Below are 23084 nucleotides of genomic sequence, written 5' to 3' on the forward strand. Positions count from 1 at the left end.
AGTTAAACACAAAATTTCCAGAAAACCTCGAAATTTTATTTTTCTTGCAATATTCTTTCATAATTTACCTTCTATTTAAAATTGTCTACAAATATGTATGAAAATAATATATTTGATTTTTATTTTTTAACTTTAATTGAATAAAATTGTCAAAAAAGTGATAAATTGATACTGGCCGAAATTAATACCAAAATACTTCAGATTATGATACTAGAATTTATAGTTGGAAGATGAACAGATGAGATAAACTCTAGTGATGACGTTAACACAGCTTAATTATTATAACTCTAGTGATGACATTAACACAGCTTAATTAATATAACTCTAGTGAAGACTTTAACACAGCTTAATTAATATAACTCTAGTGAAGACTTTAACACAGCTTTATTAATATAACTCTAGTGAAGACTTTAACTCAGCTTAAATAATATAACTCTAGTGAAGACTTTAACACAGCTTAATTAATATAACTCTAGTGAAGACATTAACACAGCTAAATTAATATAACTCTAGTGAAGACTTTAACACAGCTTAATTAATATAACTCTAGTGAAGACTTTAACACAGCTTAAATAATATAACTCTAGTGAAGACTTTAACACAGCTTAATTAATATAACTCTAGTGAAGACATTAACACAGCTTAAATAATATAACTCTAGTGAAGACTTTAACACAGCTTAATTAATATAACTCTAGTGAAGACTTTAACACAGCTTAAATAATATAACTCTAGTGAAGACTTTAACACAGCTTAATTAATATAACTCTAGTGAACACTTTAACACAGCTTAAATAATATAACTCTAGTGAAGACTTTAACACAGCTTAATTAATATAACTCTAGTGAAGACATTAACACAGCTTAAATAATATAACTCTAGTGAAGACTTTAACACAGCTTAAATAATATAACTCTAGTGATGACGTTAACACAGCTTAAATAATATAACTCTAGTGATGACGTTAACGCAGCTTAATTAATATAACTCTAGTGAAGACTTTAACACAGCTTAATTAATATAACTCTAGTGAAGACTTTAACACAGCTTAATTAATATAACTCTAGTGAAGACTTTAACACAGCTTAAATAATATAACTCTAGTGAAGACTTTAACACAGCTTAATTAATATAACTCTAGTGAAGACTTTAACACAGCTTAATTAATATAACTCTAGTGAAGACTTTAACACAGCTTAATTAATATAACTCTAGTGAAGACTTTAACACAGCTTAAATAATATAACTCTAGTGAAGACTTTAACACAGCTTAATTAATATAACTCTAGTGAAGACTTTAACACAGCTTAATTAATATAACTCTAGTGAAGACTTTAACACAGCTTAATTAATATAACTCTAGTGAAGACTTTAACACAGCTTAATTAATATAACTCTAGTGAAGACTTTAACACAGCTTAAATAATATAACTCTAGTGAAGACTTTAACACAGCTTAATTAATATAACTCTAGTGATGACGTTAACACAGCTTAAATAATATAACTCTAGTGAAGACTTTAACACAGCTTAATTAATATAACTCTAGTGAAGACATTAACACAGCTTAATTAATATAACTCTAGTGAAGACTTTAACACAGCTTAAATAATATAACTCTAGTGAAGACTTTAACACAGCTTAAATAATATAACTCTAGTGATGACGTTAACACAGCTTAAATAATATAACTCTAGTGATGACGTTAACACAGCTTAATTAATATACCTCTAGTGAAGACTTTAACACAGCTTAATTAATATAACTCTAGTGAAGACTTTAACACAGCTTAATTAATATAACTCTAGTGAAGACTTTAACACAGCTTAAATAATATAACTCTAGTGAAGACTTTAACACAGCTTAATTAATATAACTCTAGTGAAGACTTTAACACAGCTTAATTAATATAACTCTAGTGAAGACTTTAACACAGCTTAATTAATATAACTCTAGTGAAGACTTTAACACAGCTTAAATAATATGACTCTAGTGAAGACTTTAACACAGCTTAATTAATATAACTCTAGTGAAGACTTTAACACAGCTTAATTAATATAACTCTAGTGAAGACTTTAACACAGCTTAATTAATATAACTCTAGTGAAGACTTTAACACAGCTTAATTAATATAACTCTAGTGAAGACTTTAACACAGCTTAAATAATATAACTCTAGTGAAGACTTTAACACAGCTTAATTAATATAACTCTAGTGATGACGTTAACACAGCTTAAATAATATAACTCTAGTGAAGACTTTAACACAGCTTAAATAATATAACTCTAGTGAAGACTTTAACACAGCTTAATTAATATAACTCTAGTGAAGACTTTAACACAGCTTAAATAATATAACTCTAGTGAAGACTTTAACACAGCTTAAATAATATAACTCTAGTGAAGACTTTAACACAGCTTAATTAATATAACTCTAGTGATGACGTTAACACAGCTTAAATAATATAACTCTAGTGAAGACTTTAACACAGCTTAATTAATATAACTCTAGTGAAGACTTTAACACATCTTAATTAATATAACTCTAGTAAAGACATTAACACAGCTTAAATAATATAACTCTAGTGAAGACATTAACACAGCTTAATTAATATAACTCTAGTGATGACGTTAACACAGCTTAATTAATATAACTCTAGTGATGACTTTAACACAGTTTAATTATTATAACTCAAGTGATGACATTAACACAGTTTAATATAACTCAAGTGATGACATTAACACAGTTTAATATAGCTCTAGTGATGACATTAACACAGTTTAATTAACATAACTAACAAGTTGAAACTGACAACTTAGAGAAGTGACAAGTTTTGTTTAAAGTTTGAAAATATTAATGCCACTAACACTACTATTAATACAAATAATACTATTGCTGCTACTACTACTGTTGTTGCTACTTCTACTACTGTTGCTACTACTGTTACTACTACTGTTGCTACTACTACTACTACTACTACTACTGTTGCTACTACTGTTACTACTACTGTTGCTACTACTACTACTATTACTGTTGTTGCTACTACTACTACTGTTGCTACTACTATTACTGTTGTTGCTACTACTGCTACTGTTGCTACTACTACTACTGTTGTTGCTACTACTACTATTGTTGTTGCTACTACTACTACTGCTGTTGCTACTACTACTACTGTTGTTGCTACTTCTACAACTGTTCCTACTATTACTACTGTTGTTGGTACTACTACTACTACTACTGCTGTTGCTACTACTACTACTGCTGTTGCTGCTACTACTATTACTGCTTTTGCTGCTGTTACAACTACTGCCGTTGCTACTACTACTACTGTTGCTTTTGTACTGTTGCTGTTACACTACTACTGCTGCTACTACTAGTTGCTACTACTACTACTGTTGCTACTACTGCTACTACTATTGCCGCACCATTACCTACCTTGCTGCCACTACCACCGTTGCCGCACTACTACCACTGTTGCCGCTACCACATTACCGCTGCTTGCCACTAACCGCCTTGCCACTACTCAGCAATTGCACTACACTACCGCCGTTGTGCCACCACCATTCCGCCTTGCTGTTACAACCACGCCGTTGCACTAATACCACTACCACTGCTGCCTACCAGACCTGCTGCCACTACACCACCGCCGCTGTCACTCCATTACCGCTGTTGCCGCTGCTACCACTGCTGCTGCTGCTACCTACTACTATTACCGCTGCTGCTGCCGCTACCACTACCTACCGCCATCCTACTACTACTACTAACTTGTTGTACCACTACTACCACTAACCTTGTTGTTACTACTACCACTGTTGCACCACCTCACTACCACCAGTACCGTTGCCACCTACCACCTAGCACCGTTGTTACCACCTCATCCACGTTGCCGATACCACCTACCACTGCCGCCACTACCAACCACCAGCATTGTTGCCACCATACCACACCAGTACCGTTTACCTACCACTCCACCACCTACCACCACCACACCTACCACTGCCACCAACATTACCACCTAGCACCGTTACTACCAATTACCACCCCGTACCAGACCACCGCCATATACACCATACCACCACCACCGCCTGCCTCGCCTTCCACCACCTACCACCGCCGCCTTTGACTCCCACCACCACCTGCATGCCGCCTACCACTACCACCGCGCTGCCTTGCCATCCACTCCACCGTTCACCGCTACCGCCACCATACCGCTGCCACCACCGCCTACCATACCACCGCCTTGCCACCACCTACCACCGCTGCTTGCCGCTTCTACCACGTTGCAGCACCACCACCATTGCCTTGCTACCACCGCCGCCGCTGCCGCCACCGCCACCGCTGCTGCTGCCACCACCACCGCTGCTCTGCCACCTACTACTACCGCTGCCAGTACCACCACCACCGCTGCCGCTGCCGTTGCTACTATTACTACTGTTACTACTACTGCTATTGCTGTTGCTACTACTACTACTACTACTACTACTACTGTTACTACTACTACTACTGCTGTTGTTACTACTATTGATTGCACAACTGTTAATACTTCTGTCCTGTGGCTTAGTTTGCAACGTTCTCGCCTCACACACTGAGTACCCAGGGTTCAATCCCAGGCATGGGTATAAACGTTGGGTATGTTTCCTCAAACCAGATCTACCTGTTCACCTAGCAGTAAGTATGTACTTGAGTGTTAGTTGACTGGCGTGTGTCTCATCCTGGGGGACAATAGTGAAGGAAAATGATACTTAGGTACAGTTCAAGGCTATCATTAGAGGCAACGTCTCTCCACGAGTGTTTTCATCAGTCCTAATACAGAGATAACTAAGAGCGAGTATATATAATGGCAGGAGTCAGGTGGTAAGCTGAGAAATGGTTGTAGTAGCAACATCAGTAATGGGAATATTAGTAGTAGTTGTAGTGGCAGTAGTAGTAGTGACAGTAGTAGTAGTAGTAGAAGTACAACTGTGATGAGAGGTCTCCAGAATGGGCAATAATGAGATATTACCCTTTATTGAGACCTCTGTAACATGATGTTGACAGATCCTCCTCCACTGCATCTGTCTCACAAGTTGCATGACTACTACCACTACTACCAGTACTACCACTACTATCACTACTACCAGTACTACCACTACTACCACTACTACCAGTACTACCACTACTATCACTACTACCAGTACTACCACTACTACCACTACTACCAGTACTACCACTACTACCACTACTACCAGTACTACCACTACTACCACTACTACCAGTACTACCACTACTACCACTACTACTAGTACTACCACTACTACTACTACTACCACTACCAGTACTACCACTACTACCACCACTACCAGTACTACCACTACTACCAGTACTACCACTACTACCAGTACTACCACTACTACCACTACTACTACTACTACCCTCTAGAAGCTTACGACTTGATTCTCGCCACTATTTATACTCGTTCTTAATTATCTCTGTATTAGGACTAAAGTCACTCGTGGTGAAACCTGTCTTGTACCATAATGTTGTGAACTGCACATACCTGTCTTGTACCATAATGTTGTGAACTGCACATATCTGTCTTGTACCATAATGTTGTGAACTGCACATATCTGTCTTGTACCATAATGTTGTGAACTGCACATACCTGTCTTGTACCATAATGTTGTGAACTGCACATACCTGTCTTGTACCATAATGTTGTGAACTGCACATACCTGTCTTGTACCATAATGTTGTGAACTGCACATACCTGTCTTGTACCATAATGTTGTGAACTGCACATACCTGTCTTGTACCATAATTACTACTAATTACTACAAATAATAAAAAAAAATATTAATAATTAAGATACCACTGCTACTACTATTAATACTACTAATACCAATACCACTACTATAACTACTACTACTACTACAAGTTATACAAGTACTTTTACTAATACTAATATCACTATTTTTACATATTCATTTACTATTACATATACCGCTACTACTACTATTGATAATAATAATAATAATAATAATAATAATAATAATAATAATAATAGCAACTGACCTGAAGGGAAGTTGGGAGGTCTGTAGTTGCTCTTATAGAAGAGAAAGATCAAGACGGTGACAATCAAGGTCACTGTCGTCCACATTTCTGATCACTGTAAATCATCAATATAACATTATGAAGCCTATGAACCAAATTTAAATGTTAAAAGTAAACACTGAAGCTGTAACGCAGTGTTGTCATCTATTGTGCATAAAAATAACATCATCATTGGTCATCTACATAAATATTTAGACGACTTAAGTCATTAACACAAAGAGAATAATATGAAGGCAAGAAAACATATTTGAAGGTTTTATTTATTGTTACAATAAAGAATATACACTTATAGAGGTGTTGTATTTCATGTATCTCCTAATGGTATCTTCAGAATGTTTCTTCTAATTAGCTTTCAACTTTAACTATTATTTATCTTACATGGAGGAAGAGTAGAATATTTTATTTACATTTGTGGCAAATTATCAGTTAATGAAGTGAAATATTGATTTACCAGAAAAAGACTGAGAATTTCTCATATGATTTCCTTCAGATTTCCACCTCTACTTATTCCCTAAAATAAGAAGAGTAAAAAAATATCTCAACATATTGAATATATATATGTATATATATATATATATATATATATATATATATATATATATATATATATATATATATATATATATATATATATATATATATATATATATATATATATATATATATATATATATATATATATATATATATATATCATAGATTTTAAGTAATATTAAATAAATTTAAACTGATCTGTGACAGCGAGTATAATTAGGGTAAAAAAATGTTAAGTTAGGGTAAGTTAGGTGAGGTTTCTATGTTGTATTTAGTCAAAAGAATAAATATATTAGAGATCACTGCGTATTTTCGGCACAGAGTTCATAAATGAGGAAATTTTATTTATTAATGAAATAGTGAATGATCTAAAATACTCCCTAAACTTAATAGACAAATCTTTTAAAATTGCCCATAATATATTTTACGATTCGAGAAAGACAAACATTCAACCACGACAATATTGGCTCTCCATTACCATAAAAACCTTTTTTGATATACTTGTCTACTTAAGAATTTAAAATCAAAGTTGTTTTTAAAAAATATTGGTACATTAAAAAAGTCTGAATAAGAATTCCACGAAAAAGTTACTTTCTTTGTTAATAAGATTCCCAGTAAATGTAACAACCTCTGCTCGAGTTAATTTTCAGTATGTTTCAAATTTACGGCAGCTGGAAGAAAGTGGAAACATTTGCGAGTGTGACCTGGAGACACACACACAATAAACATTTGCGAGTGTGACCTGGAGACACACACACAATAAACATTTGCGAGTGTGACCTGGAGACACACACAATAAACATTTGCGAGTGTGACCTGGAGACACACACAATAAACATTTGCGAGTGTGACCTGGAGACACACAACAAACATTTGCGAGTGTGACCTGGAGACACACAACAAACATTTGCGAGTGTGACCTGGAGACACACACAACAAACATTTGCGAGTGTGACCTGGAGACACACACAACACACATTTGCGAGTGTGACCTGGAGACACACACAACAAACATTTGCGAGTGTGACCTGGAGATACACACAACAAACATTTGCGAGTGTGACCTGGAGACACACACAACACACATTTGCGAGTGTGACCTGGAGACACACACAAACATTTGCGAGTGTGACCTGGAGACACACACAACAAACATTTGCGAGTGTGACCTGGAGACACACACAACACACATTTGCGAGTGTGACCTGGAGACACATACAACAAACATTTGCGAGTGTGACCTGGAGACACACACAACAAACATTTGCGAGTGTGACCTGGAGACACACACAAACATTTGCGAGTGTGACCTGGAGACACACACAATAAACATTTGCGAGTGTGACCTGGAGACACACACAATAAACATTTGCGAGTGTGACCTGGAGACACACACAATAAACATTTGCTAGTGTGACCTGGAGACACAAACAACACACCTCGACTAATTAACATAAGATTTAAAGTACACTTTAAAGACTTGGAGAAAATGCACGAGCATGATTGAGAAATACAAAATACAGACATTGACTCTCAGTTGCAGGAAGAACTCATTGATATGATGATGGATCTCTATGAAAAGTATTGTTCGGTAATAAAAGTGTAAGTGGCTTTTGGAGTGAAGTAAATATTGTTGCTAAATATTCCCGGCTTTGTGCAGTGCTTCAGCCATTTTCACTTGATTTCCCAAATTCATACTTGGTTGAAACTGGTTGTAGCCATGCAGAAGCATTTCTAACTAAACAGAGAAACAGACCGAACCTGGAAAAGCTTGGTGACTTACCAATAAAACTTACCAGTCACCAACCAAATATCAGTGACCTTGTTGACGCTCATCACATGCATCCTTCCCATTAATAATATTAACAGTTTCAGTAAAAAAAAAGGGTGTGTTAAATCTCATATTTTTTCATAATTTAAATACTACATTTTTAATGAAGTCATTATAATTATTATTATTATTATTATTATTATTATTATTATTATTATTATTATTATTATTATTATTATTATTCGTAGTACTACTAAAGCACTATTTATTAAATTATTTTCATATACATGTTAGGGGTCGATGAACAATCAAAAACTTAATGAAGGGGTCGATGAGTTTCTGGACCCCTGACGTAGACAAACGTCTACCCAGTGAGTTGTTGTACTAAGTTCTGTACCTAGTACAGCACAAAGCTTCTTTATACCAGTCCGATAACTACTTCAAAAGTCAACAGTGGAATTTAGTAAAGTTGATAATGCTGGCACACAGCCAACCAAAATTAAAGTTGACTCGAAAGTAATGTTAACAAATTTCAATATGTCATCTACAGTGCCAAAACTTGAACAAAAGTTTATTGATCCCTAGCAAATTACTGAATATGTAAGTGGTAACAAGTACGAAGTTAGAGAATAAAGAGTCCCACTTAGATCATAAGTAGTGAGTGACGATGCTGATGAGATTTGTGGAACCCAGACGAGTGAACCACAGAGACAATCCTTCTCACCATCTACCACTAAAGAACCCAGACGAGTGAACCACAGAGACAATCCTTCTCACCATCTACCACTAAAGAACCCAGACGAGTGAACCACAGAGACAATCCTTCTCACCATCTACCACTAAAGAACCCAGACAAGTGAACCACAGAGACAATCCTTCTCACCATCTACACTAAAGAACCCAGACAAGTGAACCACAGAGACAATCCTTCTCACCATCTACCACTAAAGAACCCAGACAAGTGAACCACAGAGACAATCCTTCTCACCATCTACACTAAAGAACCCAGACAAGTGAACCACAGAGACAATCCTTCTCACCATCTACCACTAAAGAACCCAGACAAGTGAACCACAGAGACAATCCTTCCCACCTTCTACCACTAAAGAACCCAGACGAGTGAACCACAGAGACAATCCTTCTCACCATCTACACTAAAGAACCCAGACAAGTGAACCACAGAGACAATCCTTCTCACCATCTACCACTAAAGAACCCAGACGAGCGAACCACAGAGACAATCCTTCTCACCATCTACACTAAAGAACCCAGACAAGTGAACCACAGAGACAATCCTTCTCACCATCTACCACTAAAGAACCCAGACAAGTGAACCACAGAGACAATTTTTCCCACCATCTACCACTAAAGAACCCAGACAAGTGAACCACAGAGACAATCCTTCCCACCTTCTACCACTAAAGAACCCAGACGAGTGAACCACAGAGACAATCCTTCTCAACATCTACCACTAAAGAACCCAGACAAGTGAACCACAGAGACAATCCTTCCCACCTTCTACCACTAAAGAACCCAGACGAGTGAACCACAGAGACAATCCTTCTCAACATCTACCACTAAAGAACTCAGACAAGTGAACCACAGAGTCAATCCTTCTCACCATCTACCAGTAAAGAAACCAGACAAGTGAACCACAGAGACAATCCTTCTCACCATCTACCACTAAAGAACCCAGACGAGTGAACATTAGAACATAAGTAACAAGGAACACTGCAACAGGCCTACTGACCCATGCGGAGCAGGTCCATGTCCCCCCCTGATTAGACCAGTGACCCCCCCGGATTAGCCCAATGACCCACCCAGTCTGGTCACCTCCACTCAAGGATGGAGCATTGCACTAAACCCAGCAGCACAAGCTAGTCAGGTCCAACTCACACCCACCAACACCCACTCATTTATTTATCTAACCTATTTTTAAAGCTACACAACGTTTTAGCCTGAATAACTGTACTCGGGAGTTTGTTCCAATAATCCACGACTCTATTGCCAAACCAGTGCTTTCACTATATCATTCCTGAATCTGAATTTTTCCAACTTGAAACCATTGCTGCGAGTCCTGTCTTGGCTGGAAATTTTCAGCACGTTATTTACGTCCCCTTTATTTATTTCTGTTTTCCATTTATACACCTCGATTATATCCCCCCTAATTCTACGCCTTTCGAGAGAGTGCAGATTCAGGGCCCTCAGTCTATCCTCATAGGGAAGATTTCTGATACATGGGATCATCTTTGTCATCCTCCTCTGTACTTTTTCCAGAGCATTTATATCCATTCTGTAATACGGTGACCAGAACTGAGCAGCATAGTCTAAATGAGGCCTAACCAAGGATATATAGAGTTGAAGAACAACCTGAGGACTTCTATTTTTTATACTTCTAGATATGAAGCCAAGAATTCTGTTAGCTGTATTGCGAACACTAATGCACTGTTGTCTTGGTTATAGATTAGTGCTAACCAGAACTCCTAAATCCTTATCGCAATCAGTAGTATTAAGATATACATTATTAGTTTATATGTGGCATGGTTACTTAACTGTTCAACATTTAGAACTTTGCATTTGTCAATATTAAACTGCATCTGCCACTTCTCCGACCATTGCATCAGTCTATTCAAATCATCCTGGAGTGCTCTAGTGTCCTCATTAGAATGAACTGGATGGCCTATTTTGGTGTTATCAGCAAATTTGCATATGTCGCTATTTATTCCCTCATCTATGTCGTTTATGTAAATTGTGAACAACAACTGGCCCGACATTGACCCCTGAGGAACACCGCTTGTGACGTGCCCCCATTCTGATTTCTCCCCATTTATACAAACTCTCTGCTGCCTATTTGTCAGCCATGCCTCTACCCAGGAAAAAATTTCTCTTCCTATTCCGTGTGCCTTAAGTTTCCTCAATAGCCTCTGATGTGGAACTCTATCGAAAGCCTTACTGAAGTCCATATACACAATATCATATTCATTACCATGATCTACCTCCTCAAACACCTTAGTGAAAAAAGTTAGTAAATTTGTAAGACAGGAACGCCCCTTTGTAAAACCGTGTTGAGATTCATTAATCAATCTGTGTCTATCATGATGGCTACGAATTGCTTCGGCAATTATTGATTCCATAAATTTTCCTACTGTGGTGGTAAGGCTTATTGGTCTATAGTTCGAAGCGAAGGACCTGTCACCTGTCTTGTAAATAGGTATTACATTTGCCATTTTCCACTTATCAGGCACTATGCCAGTTTGTAGTGATATGTTAAAAAGATTAGCCAAATGTATGCCAAGTTCCTCTTTACATTCCTTTAACACCCTTGCAAACAGTTCATCAGGGCCTGGGGATTTGTTAGGGTTTAGTTTCTCTATTTGTCTGAGGACCATGTCACTAGTTACTGCAATCGTACATAGTTTATTATCATCCTGTTCTACATAATCTATTATTTCAGGAATATCGCTAGTATTTTCCTGGGTGAAAACTGAGATGAAGTAGGTATTGAAAAGTTCACAAATCCTTATCACTGTCAGTGATCTGACCAGAGTTACTCTTAAGTGGGCCAATCTTGTCCCTAATCTTACTTCTGTATTCCTGAAAGAACCCTTTTGGGGTAGTCTCTGAATCCCTTGCGACCTTAGCCTCATAATCCCTTTTTGCTTTTCTTATTCCTTTCTTTATTTCTCTCTTTAATTGAATATATTGATTTCTTAACTGCCCATTCCCTCTTTTGATGCGCCTATATATGCCTCTCTTTTGGGATTATTTTTGTTAGATCTAATTTCCCTACTCGGAACAAAAGTTGTCAGGGCAGCTAGAACTATGCTCTGAAAAACGTCATATTGGCAACCAAGATCACATACCTGACCCATAGTCAGGACATCCCAATTTAGCCCACCCAGGTAATTTTTCAGTCCCATGAAGTCAGCCAAGCGTAAATCTGGGACAGTGATTTGATTGCAGTTATCTGGGTAGTTTCATGATATATTGAAACTAAGTGATTTGTGATCACTTTCTCCCAGCTCATCATTAACCTCAAGATTATTAATTAGTGAATCTTTGTTGGCAAGAACCAAGTCAAGCAGATTGTTTCCTCTAGTTGGTTTTGTCACAACCTGTTCTAAAAAGCAATCCTGAACCGTATCAAGAAAGTCACTAGACGAGTGAACCACAGAGACAATCCTTCTCACCATGTACCACTAAAGAACCCAGACGAGTGAACCACAGAGATAATCCTTCTCACCGTCTACCACTAAAAAACCCAGACAAGTGAACCACAGAGACAATCCTTCTCACCATCTACCTCTAAAGAACCCAGACGAGTGAACCACAGAGACAATCTTTCTCACCTTCTACCACTAAAGAACCCAGACAAGTGAACCACAGAGACAATCCTTCTCACTTTCTACCATTAAAGAACCCAGACAAGTGAACCACAGAGTCAATCCATCTTACCATCTACCACTAAAGAACCCAGACGAGTGAACCAGAGAGACTATCCTTCTCACTTTCTACCACTAAAGAACCCAGACGAGTGAACCACAGAGACAATCCTTCTCACCATCTACCACTAAAGAACCCAGACAAGTGAACCACAGAGGCAATCCTTCTCACCATCTACCACTAAAGAACCCAGACGAGTGAACCACAGAGACAATCATTCTCACTTTCTACCAGTAAAGAACCCAGACGAGTGAACCACAGAGACAATCCTTCTCACCATCTACCACTAAAGAACCCAGACAAGTGAACCACAGAGACAATCCTTCTCACCATCTACCACTAAAGAACCCAGACAAGTGAACCACAGAGAAAATCCTTCTCACCGTCTACCACTAAAGAACCCAGACAAGTGAACCACAGAGACAATCCTTCTCACCATCTACCACTAAAGAACCCAGACGAGTGAACCACAGAGACAATCCTTCTTACTTTCTACCACTAAAGAACCCAGACGAGCGAACCACAGAGACAATCCTTCTCACCATCTACAACTAAAGAACCCAGACAAGTGAACCACAGAGACAATCCTTCTCACCTTCTACCACTAAAGAACCCAGACAAGTGAACCACAGAGACAATCCTTCTCACCTTCTATCACTAAGGAACCCAGACAAGTGAACCACAGAGACAATCCTTCTCACCTTCTATCACTAAGGAACCCAGACGAGTGAACCACAGAGACAATCCTTCTCACCATCTACAACTAAAGAACCCAGACAAGTGAACCACAGAGACAATCCTTCTCACCATCTACAACTAAAGAACCCAGACAAGTGAACCACAGAGACAATCCTTCTCACCTTCTACCACTAAAGACCTGAGTGACGTTCGTCCTGACAGTTATTTCTTTCTCACACGACAAGTGATGAGGACATCTCAAGTTTCAAACATGACAACTAATGTTAATCACTTTCACTTATGGCATATGTTAGCCGTTACTATAGAATTAGACCCTCCCACAAAATGTAGCTGATGACTATTCTGCATACACAAACCTCACCGTAGCAGAGCTTGGGTTGGATGCCAATGCCTTGTATAGATCATTAGTATAAGTCAAGTCAATGCTTATATGTAAGTCAAATTTCTTATTGTTTATCAGTTTTACTGTGGATCATATTATGTTTTTGTACTTTGAGTGTTCACGTTCTCACCGAATTCTGAGTTTTAACACTAAAAAAAACTTGGGTGCACTGAGTTTGTCTTTTCTCTTAATGATCGATCCATCTCATTTACTTTCTGTGATCCACCATGATAAATTATGCATTATCTTCTAGTATGTCATGTGTACTTATTTTAAAGTGTTTCATTGTATTGTATAGAATCATACCAGAGCCTGAAGTGTCTACCCCTAATTTATGTATTAGTTATTTGGCTGAAATAATAATAATAATAATAATAATAATAATAATAATAATAATAATAATAATAATAATAATAATAATAATAATAATATTATTATTATTATTATTATTATTACTATAATAATAATAATAATAATAATAATAATAATAATAATAATAATAATAATAATAATAATAATAATAATAATAATGTGCGTGGATGTAGTGCGGAAGACAAGAAACAGATGATTGCTGATGTTATGAATGAAAAGAAGTTGGATGTCCTGGCCCTAAGCGAAACTAAGCTGAAGGGGGTAGGGGAGTTTCGGTGGGGGGAAATAAATGGGATTAAATCTGGAGTATCTGAGAGAGTTAGAGCTAAGGAAGGGGTAGCAGTAATGTTTAAGGATCAGTTATGGAAGGAGAAAAGAGAATATGAATGTGTCAATTCAAGAATTATGTGGATTAAAGTAAAGGTTGGATGCGAAAAATGGGTCATAATAAGCGTGTATGCACCTGGAGAAGAGAGGAATGTAGAAGAGAGAGAGAGATTTTGGGAGATGTTAAGTGAATGTATAGGAACCTTTGAACCAAGTGAGAGAGTAATTGTGGTAGGGGACCTGAATGCTAAAGTAGGAGAAACTTTTAGAGAGGGTGTGGTAGGTAAGTTTGGGGTGCCAGGTGTAAATGATAATGGGAGCCCTTTGATTGAACTTTGTATAGAAAGGGGTTTAGTTATAGGTAATACATATTTTAAGAAAAAGAGAATAAATAAGTATACAAGATATGATGTAGGGCGAAATGACAGTAGTTTGTTGGATTATGTATTGGTAGATAAAAGACTGTTGAGTAGACTTCAGGATGTACATGTTTATAGAGGGGCCACAGACATATCAGATCACTTTTTAGTTGTAGCTACACTGAGAGTAAAAGGTAGATGGGATACAAGGAAAATAGAAGCATCAGGGAAGTGAGAGGTGAAGGTTCATAAACTAAAAGAGGAGACAGTTAGAGTAAGATATAAACAGCTATTGGAGGATAGATGGGCTAATGAGAGCATAGGCAATTGGGTCGAAGAGGTATGGGGTAGGTTTAAAAATGTAGTGTTAGAGTGTTCAGCAGAAGTTTGTGGTTACAGGAAAGTGGGTGTGGGAGGGAAGAGGAGCTATTAGTGGAATGATGGTGTAAAGAGAGTAGTAAGGGAGATAATGTTAGCATATGAGAAGTTTTTACAAAGTAGAAGTGATGCAAGGAGGGAAGAGTATATGGAGAAAAAGAGGGAGGTTAAGAGAGTGGTGAAGCAATGTAAAAAGAGAGCAAATGAGAGTGTGTGAGATGTTATCAACAAATTTTGTTGAAAATAAGAAAAAGTTTTGGAGTGAGATTAACAAGTCAAGGAAGCCTAGAGAACAAATGGATTTGTCAGTTAAAAATAGGAGAGAAGAGTTATTAAATGGAGAGTTAAGAGGTATTGGGAAGATGGAGGGAATATGTTGAGGAATTGTTAAATGTTGATGAAAATAGGGAAGCTGTGATTTCGTGTATAGGGCAAGGAGGAATAACATCTTGTAGGATTGAGGAAGAGCCAGTTGTGAGTGTGGGGGAAGTTCGTGAGGCAGTAGGTAAAATAAAAGTGGGTAAGGGAGCCGGGATTGACGAGATAAAGATAGAAATATTAAAAGCATGTGGGGATATAGTTTTGGAGTAAGAGTAAGATGGAGAATGGATAGCAGATGAACAAGGAGGCTTTAGGAAAGGTAGGGGGTGAGTGGAAAAGGTGTTTACAGTGAAACATATAACTGAGCAGTATTTAGATAAGGCTAAAGAGGTTTTTGTGGCATTTATGGATTTGGAAAAGGTGTATGACAGGGTGGATAGGGGGCCAACGTGGCAGATGTTGCAGGTGTATGGTGTAGGAGGTAGGTTACTGAAAGCAGTGAAGAGTTTTTACGAGGATAGTGAGGCTCAAGTTAGAGTATGTAGGAAAGAGGGAGATTATTTCTCAGTAAAAGTAGGCCTTAGACAAGGATGCGTGATGTCACCATGGTTGTTTAATATATTTATAGATGCGAGGGTCTTTGCAGGAGGCGTGGAGTTAAAAGATAAAGAATCACACATAAAGTGGGAGTTGTCACAGTTGCTCTTTGCTGATGACACTGTGCTCTTGGGAGATTCTGAAGAGAAGTTGCAGAGGTTTGTGGATGAATTTGGTATGGTACGCAAAAAAAAGAAAATTAAAAGTGAATACAGGAAAGAGTAAGGTTATGAGGATAACAAAAAGATTAGGTGATGAAAGATTGGATATCAGATTGGAGGGAGAGAGTATGGAGGAGGTGAATGTATTCAGATATTTGGGAGTGGACGTTTCAGCGGATGGGTCTATGAAAGATGAGGTGAATCATAGAATTGATGAGGGGAAAAGGGTGAGAGGTGCACTTAGGAGTCTGTGGAGACAAAGAACTTTGTCCTTGGAGGCAAAGAGGGGAATGTATGAGAGTATAGTTTTACCAACGCTCTTATATGGGTGTGAAGCATGGGTGATGAATGTTGCAGCGAGGAGAAGGCTGGAGGCAGTGGAGATGTCATGTCTGAGGGCAATGTGTGGTGTGAATATAATGCAGATAATTCGTAGTTTGGAAGTTAGGAGGAGGTGCGGGATTACCAAAACTGTTGTCCAGATGGCTGAGGAAGGGTTGTGGAGGTGGTTCGGACATGTAGAGAGAATGGAGCGAAACAGAATTACTTCAAGAGTGTATCAGTCTGTAGTGGAAGGAAGGCGGGGTAGGGGTCGGCCTAGGAAAGGTTAGAGAGAAGGGGTAAAGGAGGTTTTGTGTGCGAGTGGCTTGGACTTCCAGCAGGCATGCGTGAGCGTGTTTGATACGAGTGAATGGAGACAAATGGTTCTTAATACTTGACGTGCTGTTGGAGTGTGAGCAAAGTAACATTTATGAAGGGGTTCAGGGAAACCGGCAGGCCGGACTTGAGTCCTGGAGATGGGAAGTACAGTGTCTGCACTCTGAAGGAGGGGTGTTAATGTTGCAGTTTAAAAACTGTAGTGTAAAGCACCCTTCTGGCAAGACAGTGATGGAGTGAATGATGGTGAAAGTTTTTCTTTTTCGGGCCACCCTGCCTTGGTGGGAATCGGCCAGTGTGATAATAAAATAAAAATAATAATAATAATAATAATAATAATAATATTATTATTATTATTATTATTATTATAATTATTATTATTATTACTAATACAAAAAATAATTAATAATAATAATAATAATAATAATAATAATAATAATAATAATAATAATAATAATTATAATTTCATTATTCCTACAAGTACATGTACAAGGTATACAGTCCTAGCTAACATCAATGACATACTACTGTATAGAAAGCCACTGATTATGCGGAGCATTTCGGGCAAATTAAGTCAATTTCATGCCATGATGCGACCCACATCAGTTGACTAACACCCAGGTACCCATTTTAACTGATGGGTGAATACGGACAACCGGTATAAGGAAACACTCCCAGAGTTTTCATATTTGCTAGGAATCGAACCCGGACCCATCAGCGTGAGAAGCAAGAGCTTTGCCACCAGGTCAAGAGCCTAGTTGTCAGTGGTACAACTTCAGTGGTGCTGCTGTGCCGCCGTGTTCTTTCGTGTTTTTCCACAGTGTCTCTTACGTTACAGAACTTTAAACTGTGCCAGTGAACTTGTAAGATATATCCCTCCAGCGCTTGGAACCAATATTGCAGAAAATAATATCTAGTGAGTCAAAAAAGGACAATCAGTGTACAATAAGGCAGCATAACCATAGTCTCAGAGGGGAACTTTAGGCCTAATGTGCAGTGAAAATTATTATATAACTTTTTGGTCAGAGGGAAGACAGTCTCTCTGATAATAGTGTTATACAGTGTTGTAGTGTGTACCACAGTGGTACTCTAGTGTTATACAGTGTTGTAGTGTGTACCACAGTGGTGCCCTAGTGTTATACAGTGTTGTAGTGTGTACCACAGTGGTACTCTAGTGTTATACAGTGTTGTAGTGTGTACCACAGTGGTGCTCTAGTGTTATACAGTGTTGTAGTGTACCACAGTGGTACTCTAGTGTTATACAGTGTTGTAGTGTGTACCACAGTGGTACTCTAGTCTTATACAGTGTTGTAGTGTGTACCACAGTGGTACTCTAGTGTTATACAGTGTTGTAGTGTGTACCACAGTGGTACTCTAGTGTTATACAGTGTTGTAGTGTGTACCACAGTGGTACTCTAGTGTTATACAGTGTTGTAGTGTGTACCACAGTGGTACTCTAGTGTTATACAGTGTTGTAGTGTGTACCACAGTGGTACTCTAGTGTTATACATAGTGTTGTAGTGTGTACCACAGTGGTACTCTAGTGTTATACATAGTGTTGTAGTGTGTACCACAGTGGTACTCTAGTGTTATACAGTGTTGTAGTGTGTACCACAGTGGTACTCTAGTGTTATACATAGTGTTGTAGTGTGTACCACAGTGGTACTCTAGTGTTATACAGTGTTGTAGTGTGTACCACAGTGGTACTCTAGTGTTATACATAGTGTTGTAGTGTGTACCACAGTGGTACTCTAGTGTTATACAGTGTTGTAGTGTGTACCACAGTGGTACTCTAGTGTTATACAGCGTTGTAGTGTGTACCACAGTGGTACTCTAGTGTTTTACATAATGTTGTAGAGTGTACCACAGTGGTACTCTAGTGTTATATAATGTGTAGTAGTGTATACCACAGTGGTACTCTAGTGTTATACAAAGTGTTGTAGTGTGTACCACAGCGGTACTCTAGTGTTATACATAGTGTTGTAGTGTGTACCACAGTGGCACCCTAGTGTTAAACAAAGTGTTGTAAAGTGTACCACAGTGGTACACTAGTGTTATACATAGTGTTGTAGTGTGTACCACAGTGGTACTCTAGTGTTATACAGTGTTGTAGTGTGTACCACAGTGGCACTCTAGTGTTATACAGTGTTGTAGTGTGTACCACAGTGGTACTCTAGTGTTATACAGTGTTGTAGTGTGTACCACAGTGGTACTCTAGTGTTATACAGTGTTGTAGTGTGTACCACAGTGGTACTCTAGTGTTATACAGTGTTGTAGTGTGTACCACAGTGGTACTCTAGTGTTATACATAGTGTTGTAGTGTGTACCACAGTGGTACTCTAGTGTTATACATAGTGTTGTAGTGTGTACCACAGTGGTACTCTAGTGTTATACAGTGTTGTAGTGTGTACCACAGTGGTACTCTAGTGTTATACAGTGTTGTAGTGTGTACCACAGTGGTGCCCTAGTGTTATACAGTGTTGTAGTGTTGTAGTGTGTACCACAGTGGTACTCTAGTGTTATACAGTGTTGTAGTGTGTACCACAGTGGTACTCTAGTGTTATACAGTGTTGTAGTGTGTACCACAGTGGAACTCTAGTGTTATACAGTGTTGTAGTGTGTACCACAGTGGTACTCTAGTGTTATACAGTGTTGTAGTGTGTACCACAGTGGTACTCTAGTGTTATACAGTGTTGTAGTGTGTACCACAGTGGTACTCTAGTGTTATACAGTGTTGTAGTGTGTACCACAGTGGTACTCTAGTGTTATACAGTGTTGTAGTGTGTACCACAGTGGTACTCTAGTGTTATACAGTGTTGTAGTGTGTACCACAGTGGTACTCTAGTGTTATACAGTGTTGTAGTGTGTACCACAGTGGTACTCTAGTGTTATACAGTGTTGTAGTGTGTACCACAGTGGTACTCTAGTGTTATACAGTGTTGTAGTGTGTACCACAGTGGTACTCTAGTGTTATACAGTGTTGTAGTGTGTACCACAGTGGTACTCTAGTGTTATACAGTGTTGTAGTGTGTACCACAGTGGTACTCTAGTGTTATACAGTGTTGTAGTGTGTACCACAGTGGTACTCTACTGTTATACAGTGTTGTAGTGTGAAGCACAGTGGTACTCTAGTGTTATACAGTGTTGTAGTGTGTACCACAGTGGTACTCTAGTGTTATACAGTGTTGTAGTGTTGTACCACAGTGGTACTCTAGTGTTATACAGTGTTGTAGTGTGTACCACAGTGGTACTCTAGTGTTATACAGTGTTGTAGTGTGTACCACAGTGGTACTCTAGTGTTATACAGTGTTGTAGTGTGTACCACACTGGTACTCTAGTGTTATACATAGTGTTGTAGTGTGTACCACAGAGGTACTCAAGTGTTATACAGTGTTGTAGTGTGTACCACAGTGGTATTCTAGTGTTATACAGTGTTGTAGTGTGTACCACAGTGGTACTCTACTGTTATACAGTGTTGTAGTGTGATCCACAGTGGTACTCTATACAGTGTTGTAGTGTGTACACAGTGGTACTCTAGTGTTGTGTTGTAGTGTGTACCACAGTGGTACTCTAGTGTTATACAGTGTTGTAGTGTGTACCACAGTGGTACTCTAGTGTTATACAGTGTTGTAGTGTGTACCACAGTGGTACTCTAGTGTTATACAGTGTTGTAGTGTGTACCACAGTGGTACTCTAGTGTTATACAGTGTCGTAGTGTGTACCACAGTGGTACTCTAGTGTTATACAGTGTTGTAGTGTGTACCACAGTGGTAGTGGTACATATAGTGTTACCACAATGGTACTCTAGTGTTATACAGTGATGTAGTGTGTACCACAGTGGTACTCTAGTGTTATACAGTGTCGTAATGTGTAGCACAGTGGTACTCTAATGTTATACAGTGTTGTAGTGTGTACCACAGTGGTACTCTAGTGTTATACAGTGTTGTAGTGTGTACCACAGTGGTACTCTAGTGTTATACAGTGTTGTAGTGTGTACCACAGTGGTACTCTAGTGTTATACAGTGTTGTAGTGTGTACCACAGTGGTACTCTAGTGTTATACAGTGTTGTAGTGTGTAGTGTGTTATACAGTGTTGTAGTGTGTACCACAGTGGTACTCTAGTGTTATACAGTGTTGTAGTGTGTACCACAGTGGTACTCTAGTGTTATACAGTGTTGTAGTGTGTACCACAGTGGTACTCTAGTGTTATACAGTGTTGTAGTGTGTACCACAGTGGTACTCTAGTGTTATACAGTGTTGTAGTGTGTACCACAGTGGTACTCTAGTGTTATACAGTGTTGTAGTGTGTACCACAGTGGTACTCTAGTGTTATACAGTGTTGTAGTGTGTACCACAGTGGTACTCTAGTGTTATACAGTGTTGTAGTGTGTACCACAGTGGTACTCTAGTGTTATACAGTGTTGTAGTGTGTACCACAGTGGTACTCTAGTGTTATACAGTGTTGTAGTGTGTACCACAGTGGTACTCTAGTGTTATACAGTGTTGTAGTGTGTACCACAGTGGTACTCTAGTGTTATACAGTGTTGTAGTGTGTACCACAGTGGTACTCTAGTGTTATACAGTGTTGTAGTGTGTACCACAGTGGTACTCTAGTGTTATACAGTGTTGTAGTGTGTACCACAGTGGTACTCTAGTGTTATACAGTGTTGTAGTGTGTACCACAGTGGTACTCTAGTGTTATACAGTGTTGTAGTGTGTACCACAGTGGTACTCTAGTGTTATACAGTGTTGTAGTGTGTACCACAGTGGTACTCTAGTGTTATACAGTGTTGTAGTGTGTACCACAGTGGTACTCTAGTGTTATACAGTGTTGTAGTGTGTACCACAGTGGTACTCTAGTGTTATACAGTGTTGTAGTGTGTACCACAGTGGTACTCTAGTGTTATACAGTGTTGTAGTGTGTACCACAGTGGTACTATAGTGTTATACAGTGTTGTAGTGTGTACCACAGTGGTACTCTAATGTTATACATTGTTGTAGTGTGTACCACAGTGGTACTCTAGTGTTATACAGTGTTGTAGTGTGTACCACAGTGGTACTCTAGTGTTATACAGTGTTGTAGTGTGTACCACAGTGGTACTCTAGTGTTATACAGTGTTGTAGTGTGTACCACAGTGGTACTCTAGTGTTATACTGCGTTGTAGTGTGTACCACAGTGGTACTCTAGTGTTATACAGTGTTGTAGTGTGTGCCACAGTGGTACTCTAGTGTTATACAGTGTTGTAGTGTGTACCACAGTGGTACTCTAGTGTTATACAGTGTAGTAGTGTGTACCACAGTGGTACTCTAGTGTTATACAGTGTTGTAGTGTGTACCACAGTGGTACTCTAGTGTTATACAGTGTTGTAGTGTGTACCACAGTGGTACTCTAGTGTTATACAGTGTTGTAGTGTGTACCACAGTGGTACTCTAGTGTTATACAGTGTTGTAGTGTGTACCACAGTGGTACTCTAGTGTTATACAGTGTTGTAGTGTGTACCACAGTGGTACTCTAGTGTTATACAGTGTTGTAGTGTGTACCACAGTGGTACTCTAGTGTTATACAGTGTTGTAGTGTGTACCACAGTGGTACTCTAGTGTTATACAGTGTTGTAGTGTGTACCACAGTGGTACTCTAGTGTTATACAGTGTTGTAGTGTGTACCACAGTGGTACTCTAGTGTTATACAGTGTTGTAGTGTGTACCACAGTGGTACTCTAGTGTTATACAGTGTTGTAGTGTGTACCACAGTGGTACTCTAGTGTTATACAGTGTTGTAGTGTGTACCACAGTGGTACTCTAGTGTTATACAGTGTTGTAGTGTGTACCACAGTGGTACTCTAGTGTTATACAGTGTTGTAGTGTGTACCACAGTGGTACTCTAGTGTTATACAGTGTTGTAGTGTGTACCACAGTGGTACTCTAGTGTTATACAGTGTTGTAGTGTGTACCACAGTGGTACTCTAGTGTTATACAGTGTTGTAGTGTGTACC

The 23084-nt window shown here is 38.5% G+C and overlaps 1 protein-coding gene across 1 annotated transcript in view; it reads right to left on the bottom strand.

Annotated features, from left to right (window-relative positions):
* LOC128693801 (cytochrome P450 2J6) overlaps positions 1-23084 on the bottom strand; it is a 247607-nt gene that overhangs the window by 184964 nt on the left and 39559 nt on the right. The window contains exon 2 of the mRNA XM_070091246.1: positions 6052-6145. Within this exon, the coding sequence (XP_069947347.1) occupies positions 6052-6136 (85 nt within the window). The 5' untranslated portion in view covers positions 6137-6145. The remainder of the gene's footprint in view (positions 1-6051; positions 6146-23084) is intronic.

Source organism: Cherax quadricarinatus, chromosome 34 (assembly GCF_038502225.1).
Source record: "Cherax quadricarinatus isolate ZL_2023a chromosome 34, ASM3850222v1, whole genome shotgun sequence".
Classification (NCBI taxonomy): domain Eukaryota; kingdom Metazoa; phylum Arthropoda; class Malacostraca; order Decapoda; family Parastacidae; genus Cherax; species Cherax quadricarinatus.